This window comes from Streptopelia decaocto (genome assembly GCF_964273445.1).
Source record: "Streptopelia decaocto genome assembly, chromosome: 1".
In the NCBI taxonomy this organism is placed as follows: domain Eukaryota; kingdom Metazoa; phylum Chordata; class Aves; order Columbiformes; family Columbidae; genus Streptopelia; species Streptopelia decaocto.
In genome coordinates, this window is record NC_138663.1 from 155,576,217 (window position 1) to 155,593,817 (window position 17,601).

At 37.9% G+C, this 17,601-nt stretch overlaps 1 protein-coding gene across 1 annotated transcript in view; it reads left to right on the forward strand.

The window, feature by feature from the left end:
• The window catches only part of NALCN (sodium leak channel, non-selective), a 239,407-nt gene that overhangs the window by 15,605 nt on the left and 206,201 nt on the right, over positions 1-17,601 (forward strand). Inside the window, exon 4 of the mRNA XM_082071240.1 lies at positions 15,859-15,942. Coding sequence (XP_081927366.1) covers positions 15,859-15,942 — 84 coding nt within the window. The remainder of the gene's footprint in view (positions 1-15,858; positions 15,943-17,601) is intronic.

A 17,601-nucleotide genomic window follows, 5' to 3' on the forward strand; every position in this document is an offset into this window, starting at 1 on the left:
TCTCTGAAAAATTAAATACAGGCTATAATTTCTTACTTATTGAGGTCTTCTTAAATACCAAATTCTAGGACAAGTCTGCCTAATGTTGGCTGGCAACGTTATATAAAATGTATGTACAAACAGTAAGACAACTTGTAATAGTCTGTGAAGTTTTATATGAGATAGAGAATTAGACCAAGTAATTTTGTTTCTTACAACATATTTTTATGCTTGTGTTCTAAATTATGTTCTAAATTGAAGAATGATGGCCTGTGCTAGAGCTCACTGTGAAATGATAGAGCGTCTCAGGAAAATACTGTGTGTACACAGTATTAAATCTACTTCAAATAGATAAAACCAGCGAATATATAATATCACTGACTAGAGAATCATTTTCATGACTACTACCTGGCTTCCATCTGAATAGTGTGATGGCAATAAAAGTTACATATTAATTACTTCATCAAGCAAGTTGTTCAGGTAGTTATGAGAGAAACTGTCTTAGTATTTTGATTTATGTTCAACCTATTAGGTTTTTATGAGCAAATAATCTTAAATGAATTCCAGTCATGAAAATATGCTCTAATAACTACAGCACTATTTTAGTAAAATTTTAAGAAGTATTGCATCCCTAGATATACAAGGTTTCATAGTTATATATTTTTCTGCAACATTTCTATGTAGATCACACATTTTAATGATTTCAAAGCATTGCAGATTCTGTTCTGAGTAGCACATGAGTTAATGGATGATGTGACTTAGCCACATCAATATTTTCATAGGACTAACTTATGAAGCATGTTTGCACATATCTACTAAACTGTGTTACAGGTACATATTAAAAATATGTAATACTTTAGAAATTAAAAATTCTGATCTTAAGAGTCATTGAAGAAAAATGTTATTGATAAATACCACAGACTTTCTACACACTAAAAGTGCTGTGGAGTGTGTAAAATAAAAAAGGCCATTTTAATAAAATGGTGAATGAGGTTCATATTATTTCTTTGTCTCAGTCTCAGATGTAGAAACATTAAATATGAAGTACAGCCCTACTTCAGGAGTGATTGAAGGTAAGAATAAAGACCAGGAGACTTCTTGACTTAGAGATGTTTGAACATCAAAATGTGGTATGTTTAGAAAGACTGTGTGTTGACACAGATTATACATGAGATTTAATGACATCAGAGTAGTGTGGATTTTACGAATAGGAATGTTTTAATTGAATGAAATAAAATTTGTAGTTTTAATTATTGTTGATAGTAGAGCACAAGCAATACCCATCACTGTCGTGGGCTTGAAAGTCTCCCAGTCCTAATGTAATGTCCAATCCTATCATTAATTCAGTTCAGCAAAGAATTCAAGGGTGTTTCAAGAGATCACTTAATTTTATTTTTGATTCTCTCACATAAAATGGAAACACATTAACTTAGATCATCTTCACGGTGCAGTGTTTTCCCCAGCTGTACTTAGGTGTGTCTGCTCAGCAGGTAGAGGCTGAATCCTGTTGTCCTGAAACACAAAGCTCTCCTGGCACCAGGGTGATTGAATAACACAAAGTAGCATCAGTGATTTGGCAGAAGTCAGGGATATCTTTGGTGTCAGTACAGTGAACAGTGATGGCTTGTTATTAAGTAGCCTCTCGCAGAATGCATTTACTTCTTTGGCAACCGCTTTTTTATGCTCTAAGTAGCATTTTGTTAGGTCAGAAATACTCTGTGTTGCTTGATGGTTATTGGGAAACATAATACGGTGATGCCAGAATACCTGGAGTGTGCAGATTTGCAGACATAGGCAACGTCTGGGTAAAGGACTAACCTCTGCTTCATCGGGATCATAAAACTGGAACTTCCTAATTTAGCTGGAAATTATTTTTATTTTACTGCCTGCAGCTGGGGATTTATATTTGTATGAAGAATCTGAAAGTGTGCAACCATAATATACTTTGGTTTTGTGACTGAAGTTGCAGCCTTCTAAGAAATCAATGTGGTTTTGGCCACCACAGTACCACACCATGTACCAACATATAAAACATAATAAATTTAGTGCCATCATAAAAGTTACTGAATTCAATTAGACATTGGTATTTTTGTGATCTTTTCGGTTCAGAATTCCGCTTTCTTCAATTGATCCTAGATTTGTTTGTATGAATGTAAATAGAGTTCAGTGACTCTTTGGTTCTGCTTTCTTTCATGTCCCAGGCTCCTTGGTCAGAAGGAGCTCTTCTATAATCAGCTGCATCAAGGAAGTATTAAGTCTGTTCAAATGAAGGCAGATCAGTCTCCTTCACTCTATCCTGAGTAAGATTTAAATTATTCTCCAATTACAGGACGTTTATGTCTGCTGCATAGCGTACTGATTGATGGGCAGGTTTCTGAGAGTGCCATGAATTAACTAATGTTTTTGTCTGTCAAAATAGTTCAGGAGTCAACTCGTAACTTCACTGACAAGACTCATATTGTCTCAGAATCAAAGCTTACATTTACGTGCCCATGAATGGGTCACTTATGAACATGACTGTATGTGCTTGACGTCAGCCTGTTCATTCATTCAAAGAAGGTTTCCAAAATGATCTCCTCTTTTAAAAAAAGGCGGTGGCGTGGCATTAGAGAAATGAAAGATAACTCTCAAGCCTAAAACAGATGTGGTATTAGATAAGCATCAGACTTGCGAAAGAAAGCAGGGAGCATAACCTGTGGTGGAAGGACTTCAGTGTGATGCAAAAATTACTTTATACTTTCTAATCAGATGTTTTCTGAAGGTCATCTCACATGGGTATGAGCAAGGTAAGGATACCTTGCTTTAAAAGTATCTTTATTAGAAGTTTTTATTTTCAGCCTTTGTGTTAGGAGATGGAATAAGCACAAAGAGAAATATTCCAGGTAAATTGCTTGTATTAGACACAATTGCACTGAAGGCGTTAAATAAAAAAATAACCAAAGAGGAAAATGTGCTAAAGTCCAAGAAACTTTCAGGAAACTGTGTCCGTTATTAGAAAGAATTCATGTTCACTACAAAAAAGGAACCAAGTAAAAGCTGTCTCAGGTGAAAATTCAGCCCTTAGGGAATGAGTGATGAATGGATATTGTTTAACTTGATGGAAAATGGGAGGGTGTGTGAAATTGTCTTCATTATACCACATCCCCTTTGCAGCTTCTAATCACAGTCATGTTGGTATTAGAACACCTGCACTGAAATAATGTTGTGAAAAGGAGACATGGTTTATCCTGTTCATCTGTTAAAAGAACTCTCTTAAATAAAAAGAACTCTCTTAAAGAACTCAAATAAATAAGAGAGTTGTCTCTCCTGCCTGTTAAAAAGCCTGGTTGACACTTATTTTAGTATCATCATGCTGCAAATTAGAGATTTTTTTTATATAGCACAAGTAGTGCACTGAATTTAATAGAAATATCTTTCTTTTCACTGTGCAGTTGTGGCATATGTCAGCTAACAAAAGAGATTATAGAACGTCAGAAGTAACGGTCCTTGACATTTCCCCATTGTTAAATCAATTACATTCACAGCAAAACTTTTGTACTAACTGAAGTAGTTGTTAGTGGATTTGTTAGATTTTATTTCAGGAGCGATGAGCACTATTCACCGACTTCAGCGCTCCTGCGAGGGGGTGAAGTAAATGGCAGCACCGTTCGCTTTCAGCACTCTTGCCGTGAGTTTGTGCAGGAACTGAAACAAAGATGGATATTCTACCAGTGCAGTCACAGGTATAAAGGAAACGTTTCCTTTGCTTATGTCTAGTACAAAAGGCCAGTTGAGGTAGTTAGCTGAAATTGGTGGCTTTCAGCATGTCAGGTGTTCCCAGGCAGTGTTACCTCTGTGCAGAGAGTGCATTTTCTGCATCGTTTTTCTGATAGATGCTTTGGTTGCTGTAGTTGCTGTCTGTCTACTTGAGAGGAGATAAACCAGGAACGAGCAGGTTGGATCCTTCCCTGAGCCATGTGGGCATAATTCTGCACATTCAGTTCTCTGCCAGTATAAGGAACTTTCCACCTGTAGTGCAGGCGGTGTGAGGTACACAACAGGTTTTTTATGCTGTAATGAAATATTCTAGTTGTAGTCATCTAAACTGGGATCCACAACTGTTTCCAGTGGTAGACGATGTTCATTTGCATATTCTGACAGTTTCTTGTCTCTGCTTGCATGAAGTAGAGTTTTGGGCTTAAAACAGAAACACTTAGTAGGATTCATCAGCGCTAATTTGAGGGTCTGTGATTGTCTGTAATTAGTTGTCTGTGTCTAAAGTAGGCTCTTCCAAAAGGTAATTTATCTGGCCTCTTTCTCTCCATTGACTAAAAGGGAAGCTCAAAGTACCTCGTCTGGAAGGTGACGTCTCACCTTGAGGTATCTCACAGTGAACGATTACTCTAACTCGTTACTTATAGATTTGTTGTCAATAGACAGTGGGCACTACAGAAACAACTGTATGCCAACTTCTTCTTTAGCGCTTATGGCATTAATTTATTTATGCTTATATTAGATTCTTCCATATTCATCCTAATTCTGAAGTTATGGATTACAGAACTGTTGTTTACTCTACCTTATTGCAAGTATCTGTTTTGTCTTCTTTTCAATACTTCGAATACTAAGCATTCCACCTTCAGCTAAGAGGAATGGAGAAATTACAAAATTAGTTTAATCCTTCTGATAAATGATGGAAATATTAATTGAATTGTGATGAAACACTGTCAGCTGGCTCACCAGCTTTTAGTAACTTTGTCAAGGGAGTTTCTGCTGCATGACAGGCTGAAAACAGAAGATGAGAATTCTGAAATGACTCTGCTCTGTGACTTTAGATATGCTGTATACTGCCTGGCGTATAAATGAGTTAAGGATCAGGGAATTGTGTTGTTTTCAAAGGTCATGTAGTAAAACAGAATATGTGGCTTCTGTCATCCCGTGTCAGCGTTCTCTGATGTGCTCAGTGAAACTCAGTCTTGGGATGTGCACGTCACCAATAGGAGTGAGAACCTCAACATGGAGGGAAGGGGCATAACCAGCAGAATCAGTGGCAATGATAAGAAAATGCTGAGATGCTTTGTAATTATGTGGAGAAAAAAAGTAGAAAGAAAAAGCTACTCACCTGTGGAAGGAAAAAGCTCACAGAGCAAACATGAAAAGAGACCCAGTTGGCTTAAGATTTGAGTTTCATCTTTGACTCTGCTTCTTGAGATTGTAGGGTGTAAATTATTTGCCCTTATGACAAATTATTTTACAGATCTGTATTAAAAAAAATGGAATTCTGTACCATATATAATGCCATTGAAAACCTAGATGCGTAGTGCAGATCCTATGCTATTCTATATTGGGAATATTCTCAATATTCTATATTGGGAAAATATATTGATATTTCATATACAAATATGTATTTTTTCAAATTGTCTTAAAATGTAACTTAAAAAATACTGGACTATTTTGCTCTTGGCAGCTGTGATTGGTATTTTTAAATATGACTTCATAGCAAACAGTATTGATATCCATTATTTGAATAAGACGTTCAGTCTAGAGAAGTTGATTGTTCTGCCTCACCCTTTTGCTGTGTTTGTCTGTTGCTGTTTTGCTAAGCGCATATGTCCATCTCAAGGACATCTGTTCCAGCCTACTGGGATCATGTTGTTAGTGAAATGTTCCTATGCTGTTTCTAGTCACAGGAAATTTAAAAAATTACAGCTGATTATCATGAGGAAAACAAAGACGAAGTTGCCTGCAGCATGCTGCTGGTTGGGTGTTGCTGCCTGTGGGCCAGGGAAGGTTAGAGACCGTGGCACTGGAATATACGCACCTGTTTCTATGGTTACTGGTGCCTGGTTTTGGTGGAGTGTTTATTATAGGAAAGTAATGACTCATATTACACAGTGGGGCTTTTTGCACCATTTTTACATTAGAGTATTAGAAAATCAAAGGCATGTAAATTACTTAGTGAACTCACATAGGCAGTATTTCTAAAACAAAAATGATAATTTTCCTGACCAGTCGATGGGTCATAGAAATTTTTAGTGAGAAGTTATTTTTGAGTATGGATTGAAGTATGTGTCCATCTAACACTTGGTGACTTACCGTGGTGATCAGAATTTAACCTCAAAGTTGCTAAGAAAAGATGTAAAACATGCTGACTTTCGTAATGTGTTTAGAAAGTGTTCTTTTAATATACAATATATAGAGATGAATGAAACTTTACTTTTCAGTGATGTTATTTTTTTTCCCTTTCTAATAGCACTTTCAGGGATTCCTGTTTTTCTTCATGAAAGCAGCTATTATTGAGGGATATGTTTGATATGTCACTTCATGTTGGGATAAATGGGATAGCAGTGAAATCAACATCTTGGATAACATGTTAGGTCTTCAAACAGGAAAAGAGGGAACTTCATCCCTGATCTACACTTCTATGTTGAAACTTGCATTTTCAGGCAAGTCTGCTATAGTTAAACGATGTCCTTTTATTTTATTTCATGCCCATGTTCTCTTCTTTCTGAATTTGAGAGAATAAAATCCCTGTGGAAGATAATAAGAACATTTCTGTGCAGCTGTATTTTCATTAAAATGATTAAATTTGTGTGGGATTTTTAAGGTAGTAAGCTGAATATAAAATTTAATTTCAGAGTATTGTGTTCTCTACCACTAATATAAATATTGCTTTCTTACAACTATACTAAGATTGTTGTTTCAATAAGCTTTGGTTGGTCTCTGTAGTGTAAAATAGATTCTCTGGCTTTTAATAATGCTAATTACCAAATAATAATAGCAATATTATTGCTAGAAGTGCCTCCTGCTTATCTTTTGCAACTTTCATCATGGGGGCATTTTTCTGTTGAAGGAGAACAGTGAATGATGACCATAAATCCGAGTTTTGTCATGTTAGATGACACTTGTTGCCTGTCAAATCTGTCTATTCAATCTCCAGGCAATATTTGATGCTTCGGAGTGAAAACTTTCGCCGTGAAATATTTTGATCCAAATTCACCCATTGCATCCACCATAAATGTTGGAACTGGGGGACAGCAGGATACTGCTGGCTGAAGCACAACAGTGTTTAACACACATTGCCTTCTCAAGGCTGCAGAGTACTTCCAAGCACGAACAGATAGATATCCATGCATGTGGAACCAGATGCAGAACTGGAGTCTGCCCCAAGGAACCGGTATCTTGAGGAGATTGTCTTAGATGCACACAACCAGAGAAAAATCTGGGTTGGAAGGGACCTATGGAGATGGTCTGGACCAACCTCGTACTCAAGTCAGGGCCTTAGTTTTGTTATCCTGGGTCCAGTCAAGCTGAGTCTTGAATATTTCCAGCAAGGGAGATGCTGGCACATCTCTGGGCAACATCTTCTAATGTTTGATTGTTCTCACAGTGAAGATTTTATTCCTGTGAACTTCCTGGCGTCAATGAGTGTTCTTCCAGGTGGGGGGATCCTATTAATATTAATTGTCTTCCTGATCAGCCGTTTTTAGATTTGCTGAACATTTAAGACATCCAAAGGAGCCAAGCCCATGAGTAAGGCAACATTAATGGCACTGAATGCAGTTGGCTGAGCAGATGGAGAGGGAAATGAAATTCAGGCTTTCAGTGCAGTGACCCATACAATCTCTCCGAGGCGCAGGTTGGCACCCAACTGTAGCAGTAGGGTGGTGCATCAGGAAGGCAGCAATGTGATACATGGGTGAAACTCCTTTCCCCCTGCATGTTCTGTAGCCATAGCTACCATTGGGTACTGAAAGAAGCTATTAGCATCTGTCCTCTATTGACTGTATGTGAAGACTGCGCCTGGCACCTCTGAATAGTGGACAATCTGAATTACTTGCCACTCAGCTGAACTGAGATGCTCTGCAGTGATTTTGCGGATATGGGAGGTGTGTTGAGGCTTTTTTTCCCATTCTTTCGTGGAATAGTTATTCCCCTCAATGCTTTTTGTGTTTGAGGAAGAGAGTGCGGTGTCATGTTTTCCTGTTTGTTTCTGTCTCGGTTTTGAATTTACTTTTGTTTAAAACACTTCTCTTTTGTTAACTCCTCCCAGTCCCTTTATCCCTCTTATTATACAGCAGACACTGTTACAGGGTTTTTAGTAAGTAAAATGGTCCTTGTTTGTCTGTTCTATTTGTCTTGACTCTTACTTCACAGCCAGGATTGTTTCTTCTGCACATAACTTCTCTAAAACTGTTGCTGTTTGTTTGTGACATAAGTCACTGAATTAAATGACAGGCGATTGTGGTTTTTTTCTTTTTGTTAGAAACAGCAAATGAGACAGTGAATACTGCAGTTAATAACCTCACATGACAATAGAAAAAACCAAATACTAGATTTGGTGAAGTTAATCACATAAATCAACAAAAATCTATTATGCCTTAAAAATATATGTGAGACTGTTCCTTAATGAATCAAATAGCCTTACATCTTCATTGATAATTCCTAAAATTACCTGAAAATCTCAGCAAATTGACTTAAAAATATATATTTTTTTTAATTATTGCAAATTATGAAGTAGTGGTTCTGTAGTGATTATAGGTTTTCTTGTAATGATAGATATGAACTGTGTGTGTTCTGTGTATATAATATGATATGGAATCACCTCTAATCCAAAGGACCAGCAAGAGCTGAGTTTCATTTTTTTATATTATAAATAGAGTAACTTTGTTTTGTGTGCTGTAACATCAAGTGATTTTTCCAAGGTTTTTCTAGCATAGAATAAAAGATTACTATAAATATTACATTACATGTTATGACAAAGATAAATTGTGCACTATGTCATGTGGTACTTGGAAGCATCTGACGGTGGAGCAGTTTAGTACAGTACATGAGTATTAACAAATGGAACTGTTTTAACTCAGTGATGATAAAGTAATATTACACCCACTATAACTGTTTAGAGTTAAGCTTCACACCACAATTCTAATTCCATTGGCTGTTACAAATCAATTGCTGTTATGTGAATATATTTTAAATAAGTTCCTTCACTGTAAATGAAGACGTTCTTATGAGAAAAAGAAGACATAGAGAAATGAGAAGCTGTACCCTCCCTTATTGCTCCTTTTTTTTTCCAAATACAGACTTTTTTTTTTTTTTTAAAAAAAAAAGGTGGTTCATTTTGAAGTGATGCTGTCACTCTTCCAGAGGGGTAACTTGAAGGTGACCCCTCGTTTTAAAATATGATAGTTTTTCTTTGGTTATTGACGTGGGCTTACCTAAGCAATCATTCACAATTTCGTTTCCTGCATGGATCATCATTTTACAGTTATAGAAGCAGTTTTCACTAAAGGATGGCTTGTATTGGTTTTATTGGCTGTTGCATAATAAAATGCTTCAGGTTGAATTTTTTTTATGTCATGCAGAGTAGAAGGTGGACTTTAAGTGGGTAGCACGTCTGAGAGTCATCTGTCTGTCTGAGGTCGTGTGCCAGTCCTAAAGGCAGCTGAGGAGTCGTAAAGTTCTGAAGAAGGAAGAAGGGGGATAATGTTTGACACATGAGCACATTTGAGAAACAGTTTTATTTTGGGGGGGCAGAAGAGGAGATTTGAGAACAGAAGTCAGAAACAGCTTTTCTTCTTGATTAGTCTGTATCTTTTCACTGTCTTTTCTGTGTGAGGAAAATGTTGAAAGTATTTGACAGGTTGAGGGCTGGGCTGGATTGCCCACATCAATCTGGAACTAAAACAGACCTGCAGACTGCAGGTTTTTAAGGAAATAGGGAAATTTGAGCCAAAAACATAAGGGATGTATGCGTACATGCAACTTGGTAAGAGAAACATACCCTCTGTGTATGTGTGTGTATCTTTATCTGCATTTGCAGGGGGGAGAGAGAGGTTAGGCAAGGGGCTTCCTTGAGCTCTGATTTCATTTTCTGTCCCACTCTGATCTCCATGTCCTGCAGTGTTTGTGTGGAGTAAGGGAATGGCAGAGGGATGTGATTTTTGTTGCCCTAACTCAGCTGTGCCCTCTTTTCTAGTTTGCTCTTTTTTTGTGTTACAATGAGCATAGTGGAGGAGGAAAAATAATGCTCCTGAATTCTGATTCCCTCTATTCCTTCCATTTCTTCCTGTGCATTTATGCTGCTCCTTAAAACGCCAGTAAATGTCAGCCTCCACCCATTAATACTTGTAGCGCTCAACAAAATAGCCCACAGGGTGATCTGAAGAATTTGCTAGAGTTATTGATGTGCTTTATTCACCACCAGTAACCATGGTAGAATAGCAAAGCAGCTGCTTGCTACTGAGCTTGCTGGTCTCTTCACATTTGTACCATCTTTCAACTGTCCATCCTGTTTGTCAGAGACTGTGAGGAAAAGTGGACGACAAAGTTCACCTAATGACAGACCCAAGGCTACAGGTTTCCTTTCCAGAGCAGATGATGATAAATCTGATTACCATCAGAGCAAATGTCATATCACTTCTTTTATTTAGCTTTCCCACAGAGGCGTCTGGAAAGAGGTGGGAGGGAAGGAGTCAGAGAACAGGGATGAGAGAGAAAAAGAAATTCCCAAAGGCAAGCATGGAGGCAGAGAAGGCTTTTCGCTTACAGGGATTTACTGTTCATCCTGAGGTGTTCCTGAGATGTTAAGAGATAGAAGCAGGGCAGAAATGACCTGGGAGATGGCCGTGCTGTCATCCAGTTAAGCTGTCTACCTTACCAAAGAGATACTGAAATTGCTTAGCGAAATTAGGAGACATAATCTTCTAGCAGATTGCTTTACGCAATTCAGAAGCTGTTTTCATGGAGTATTTTATTTGCAGCAAGGTTCATAATGGAATAAACCTTTATTAAAAAAATATAGTCTGGCTAGTCTTCCCTTCTGGTGCAAGTTAAACTGTAATGGCTCTCATGGAGTGACAACATCAAGTGCTATTACTTCTGCTTGTATTTTGTATTGGCTCACATTTCCAATTAGTTAAGTTGTATAAAATTATTTTTTTTCTGTGAACTTGTGTAGCTGCTTCTTAGGGCACCTAATACTGGCTGTTGTTGTTTTATCTTTAATGTGCTGGTTACAATTGAGATAGTGTATCTTCTGGCATGTCAGTGCTGTTGTTGATATATTAGTATTGCATGTGAAAATAAAAAATGAAGAAATGAGCTAATACAGATAATGAGATCAAACAGTACTCAGCTAATGTAATGGCACTAAAATTTATCAAAAACTGGTGAAATAAGGAGAAGGGAGGAGAGTTATTCATTGGTCCTGTTTTTGAATAAGTAAAGAAACGCTAAGGTCTTCTGCTGAACTGGAGGTTTTCTTCCTTATTTATGGCAACATTGCCATAGAAAATCGAGTTTTTATAGGGCAGAGAATATTTTAATTACAGACTGTTATGTCAAGCTTGCTGACGTCTTGGGATGTCAAATTTCAGATTCATTCAGATTAACAGATTTAAGAGAGAGGCAAACTTTTGATCAATTTCCACATGTGTGGTTTACCACAAAAGCCATTTCCATGGTTGTGTACTGGCCTAACAGTGATGCTGAGCTGTTGTAAATAAATATTGAGGGAAAAGATAGAAGTGTTTCAGGAGAAAGTGTTTGGGGAGGGTAGGAAGGGTATTACAAAATAATGAATAAGCCTCTAGTTAACACAGGAAAAATTGGTCCATCTAACAGCTAAATATTATTGCTGCTTTGGACATCAGTTTTTTTATGTATCTTAAAATCTTTTGTGTTTAATAGCTGCTGGTTGGTTAGCTTGGTTTGCCTGGGAGAGGCTCACAGTGAGGGCCCGGTTTGCTGTGCACAAGCCTTCCAAAGGCTGGCCCAGGCCTGCAGTCCTGACCTGCATGGGTGGACTGGCATCCATTGCTCTGTCAGAAGCAAATGATTTTGTTGTCTCGATGGACTGTATGTCATGTACATCATAAGAGAAGCGATTGTGCCACTGAACTTGCCACTGGTGAGGCCCCACCTTCAATCCTGTGTTCAGTTTTGGGCCCCTCAACATAGGAAAGATATCGAGGTGCTGGAGGGAGTTGAGAGGAGGGCAATGATGATGCTGATGAGGGGCCTGGAGCACAAGTCTGATGAGGAGCAGCTGAGGGAACTGGGGCTGTTTAGCCTGGAGAAAAGGAGGCTGAGGGGAGACCATATCGCTGTCTGCAACTACCTGAAAGGAGGTTGTAGCATGGAGGGGGTTGGTCTCTTCTCTCAAGTAACAAGTGATGATAGGATGAGAGGAAATGGCCTCAAGTTGTGCCAGGGGAAGTTCAGATTGGATATTAGGAAAAAATTCTTCATGGAAAGGGTTGTCAGGCATTGGAACAGACTGCCCAGGGCAGTGGTGGAGTCACCATCCCTGGAGGTGTTTAAAAGGCGTTTAGACGAGGTTCTTAGGGACATGGTTTAGTGCCAGAGTTAGGTTATGGTTGGACTCGATGATCCTGAGGGCCTCTTCCAGCCAAAATGATTCTATGATTCTGTGTTGCTGGAGAAGCTTTCAGGACTTGCTGTGCACATTAAAGAGTCCACTGTCCACCGCAGGCAATAGTATGTTAGCAACTTTAATGACTCTAAGATGTTTGGATTAGTGTCAGTGTGAGGCTTATAGTCTACAGTACTAATTCTTCATCTTTTGGAGATGTTTAGACCACATTTCAAAGACTTATAAACTGTAATGTAAATTGTCTGGGATGGTGCATTCATAAGAAAATGCTAAAACAAACTTTATCAATGATTCTCAGATTTCAGCTGACATGATGAAAAAGGGTGAGGGATTAACACAGTGCAATACTTCAGCTGTTTTAGGTAAGATGTAACCAGATGTATTTAAATTTTATGTATCTATATTCCTTTCCAAATCTAAGAACAGGCTGCCATTGACTGTGAGTGTAGAATTTCAGCCAAAGGCTTTTTTAAATGTGAATGAAACTCACTGTTCATTGCTATTAATATGTGAGTGCTAGACTGTGTTTAGTCAGAATTAGATTTTTCATGGAAGTAGGACTTGAAGTCAATGTCAAGATTCTTACTAAAAAGTATATTCTGATTTTCACATTAAGCAGGACATGGTCTTGCCTTAAAAATGCTTCCAACACCAAATTACATCCCACATGCCAATACACGGTATAAATGCATTCAAGATTCCCCGCCACACCCACTGCCAGACAAATGACAAACATGACAAGTATTTAGCAAAAGCGTCTCTACATCCAAAACCAAAAGGGTCAGAACCTGAACCAAAATGAATAGTTTCTAGAGATGTAATTCAGGTGTCCTGAGTTGCCCTGGAAGCCACCCTGGCAGGGAGCATGAAGTGGGGGAAGCTGCCCTGGCGTGACGATGAGAGAAGAGAGGTGGTGGAACAGCCTGGATAGTTGGAAGACTGGAAAGGGTTATGATATTTTCCTGTGTAAGGAGAAAACAGCAGAGCTGCTTCAATCATATCACAAGTATTGTGGAGAGAAAAAGCAATTTCTAAAAAAAAAACTATTTGGCTTTTAGTGAGTACTTGATGACTTATTCAGAGGAGGTTGAATAGAGGAACTCCTGCTCAAGTTCATGCTCAGATCTGTACAGCCAAACTTCAGAAAAACTTTTTGCTTTACACAAAGGGTGCTTAAGAGAAGAAAAGTAAGTTTTGAAGAGTTCTTCAGTGAGAGAAAGACCAATCAGCATATTTGTTCAGAACCACAACTGAAGGACTCAAGTTGCATGTTGATACAAATCTCACTGGAGATTTGTTCACTAAAAGGGAACAGGGGAGATGAGAGAGGGTTGAGAGATTTAGGGTGTTGGTAGCTGATCTCCCCAGAGAAATAGCATCCATTTGCTTCACAGTTACTGAATGTAAGCACTGAAACAACTGAGTTTGTTCAGCCCTGACTGAAAAGTTTCTCATTAGTTCAGACTTTACTTAGGGAACTAAGTCTACTTTCTTCAGAAAGGACAGGTTAAAATTATGATGCAAAAGTTCCTTTTCTGTTGTTTCCCTGATTTGCAGTCTTCCTCTTCTTAATTCTTGGACTGAGAAGACCTATTAACATCCTCATGTGTTAGAAAATCCTCTGTCTGAAAACAGCACTGAAGTTCTCTATCCTTTATTTTTTATTTGAAAATCACTTACTGTATTTTCTTTGTATCTTTTGTTCACTTCTGCCCTGAAGAATTTTTGCAACCGAAATAAAACTTAAAAAAAAAACAAAAACAAAAACGTGATTTGTCTCTATTTACAAAATATATCTTGCTGTCACCTACTGGAAGGAATGATAAATCATTTTTAGGATATTGCATGTCATTGAAAATATTCGATTAAAACAAAACAGCTTGTCTGTGCTTTTAGAATCAGTGAAAATGCTGAGACACTTAAAAGCAAGTACAGGTTGACTGAAATAATGGAAATAATATCACTGAGATAAGAAACAGCATGTATCAAGCCAGGAATCACGTAACAGGCCAAAGCCCAGTAATTTCTTCAAGATTCTTGAGACCTGGCAATAATTTTTTTCCCCAATTATACCTGTGAATGGTGGATATCAAACACTGTAGTTTGTATCTGGATTAACACTAGAGAGAGAGAAGGAACCAGATACGTGTAGGGCAAGGGAGGGCACATTCAGTCTGTTGGGAGAAACCTCATTTGGAAAGGGGTGTTTGTGTGCCCTGAGATATACTGCCAATGTCTCTGCATATGTTTTTGCGGCTATAAAACATGAAACTGCGTTATGCACTTTCCTGAGGCCTGGTCTTGTCTGGTCTTCCTTTCAACAAGTTGTCTCTATCTGTGTGTATTTGGTCCCCAAATTCCTCTACATACCATGTGATACGAGAAACTAACTGTGAGCTGTAATCTACCTAATAAATGTAGATTTTTTTTTCAGTTAGTTAAGAAAAGTGTGAGGCATTATCTGCCCACCAAAGAAGTGTTTTTATGGCTTTCAGTGGAGTTCCTGGGTTGCAAATCGTTGTGAGACATGAGGTTTTCCAAGCATGCAAACTGGAACAGTGATTGAGAATAGTCTAGTATGGATGAAACTGAGCTTGGATGCTGTCTTCTCCATGGTGCATTTTAGGAGTCATCTCTGGATTGGACTCTCACCAAAACCATGCTCAGGTGTTATTTTGGGGAGCTAGTTGAAGAAGTCAAAAGCAGGGCCAGAGAACAGGTAGGAAGGCATATGGGTCATCAAGGATCTGGTGCTCAGTTTTCTTCCCTGAGTTTCTTTTATTCTCTAGTGCAAAGGTATGCTCTGAATCCTTGTGCTATAATAGATAAGTAATGGAGTGCCAATAATGCCAATGTTGAAAGTTCATGGTACCTGTCATTAATGAAATCTAAAGAGTGGTCATTTTGAGATGGTAAAAAGTTGCTCAGGAAATGTCCAAAGGAACTTAAAAGCCCACACTGTGATGAGATGATGGTTACTGTCTAGTGTTTTGGAAATGGTAGGACGTTTCTAGAGCATGAAAAAGGTTTGAAAACTTATGAAAAAATGAATACAAAATGATACTGATTTGATTGAAGCTGATGAACAATATTGAAATAATTGAACAGCACAATACCAGATTGCTAGCATTTTACACTAATCTTCCTGTGCAAGTATTTTGTGATGGGCAATACAGTGGAAAGGTGAGTCCAGTGTCCATTTTTTCTATGTATTTTGGTTCACATCAAAGTGTAAATACTAGGTTTATTTATCAGTTATTTTTGGTGCAAGCTGACAAGTATCGCACAAGAATGAAGCCACCTTTTATTCACCCAGAAGATGCGTTTATATGTTTCCAGCATATTCCAGCCCAGATACCAGGCTTTTGGAGTCTTTTAAAAGTGGTATTTTTAAAAGGGTACAGAGAAGACTTTACCTTCTTTCAAGAACTTTTTTTTTGTGGTATTTGTAAATCCTGACAGTAAACCAAGAATTGTTTACCTCTTAGCTTTTGTGTTTCTTGTAGGGTGACAGCTCCTATGTAAAGGATCGTTGGTGTGTGTTTGATGGATTCATGGTCTTTTGTCTTTGGGTGTCACTGGTTTTACAGGTAATTATTTCACTTGCCTTTTTCAATGAATAGTTCCTTAATTATGAAAAAGACATGGCAGAACTAAATAATTATGAGCTGTGGAAGTATAGCTGTACATGGGTCAAATTGGTTTTAAAGAAACTGCTGAATTCAATAACTTCGTAATTGCACATTGCAGCATATCTACATTAATAGTAGAATTTATCTTGTTTAATTTTTGTTATTGAGAAGTTACACAATAATCTGAAGCTTTTTACCATAAATCCTCTGCACAGGAGGGAGAAGAATCTTCAGAGAGCCATTTATCTCTTTCTCCATGTGACAGTTGTGCTTATCCCCTTCCATTGAGTCTAGCAGGATGCCATGGTGACTGGTTTAGGCAACTACAGGCTGAACAACTCCAATAACAGATGTTTGCCATGCTGTAGGCATATTGATATGGTGAGTGGAGGGGTTTCACATAGTATGGCCCAGACCTAACAACAACTTTTCCAAAATTCAAGTTAAAGCACAATTGAAAACAACAACAACAAAAAATTTGGAAACGATTTGATAAATTTTTGTAAGGAAGGGAGCTTGGGCATGCTGCAAAAAAAGGTACAGTGTTAAAATACAGGTGAAATTGACTCCTGCAAACCAATCGGTCCTTAACCACAGCCAGTTTTTTGGATAAGAACAGACTGAAGACTGTCAGAGTGGGCCTGCAATAGAATAAGGATTGTAAAAGTTCTGTAGTGGTTGCTGTTAGGCATAACTTATCCACTTCTGAGAAATTTAAGACAAATTGTAATTTTCTGCTTCTTACACAGGGGAAACTTTTGTGTACGGTGTATACATTTAGAGTGAAGGTTGATCACTACAGATGAGCCCTGTTGATTATCCAGTTTATGCACTGCCAGGTTCCCCCTCCATTTTCTTAGTACTTTGAGCAAATATTAAATTAAGCAGCTAGAGAGTGAAAGACAAGGATTAAAACAAGACATTTTCACCCAGTCATTAAGCTAAGCAGTCATTATGGAATGCCAGACCTGTCAATGTATTAAGGAAGTGATTCCCAGCTCTGTGCCTTGCATGAAATTCATGTTGTAAGTAGCGTCTAGGAGAAGAACATACATGGTTTTCTTGTGCACTTGGAATTAAATGGAGAATTTATAAGCATGTTGTAATCATAAGGCAATCTGTGTATATGTGCTTTTATATCCTAGTAAAAACCTTAGTGGTGTGCAACATTAACATATAGTGATTTTCAGATTTGGAAATGTAAATTATTCACTTTTAACAAAATTGTGGGGAAACTTGAGGGGTAGGACTAGCACAGAAGCAGGCAGATGACACAAGCTTGCACAGTCTTCTTGAGTCGTTTGAGACAGAAGCATTATGAACATAGGCGGAGTGTATTTTTGGCATTTCATTAGGATAACTAAGAAATGGATTAAAGGATTTACTAAGACTTTTCTTTTAAAAAGCATCGACAGAATGAACTCTAAACCAAGAGAAGATTGAAAATGAAAATAAAAATCATGTATAGTGTTTATAGTTTTAAAGAGTTCTGTAAATGAATACGAGAATAAGACGGGGACATTAAAAAACAAACAAGCAAACAATCCCCCTCCAAAAAAAAAAAACCAACACCAAAAAAACCCCAACACAAAACAAAACAAAAACTTCTGGATTCTT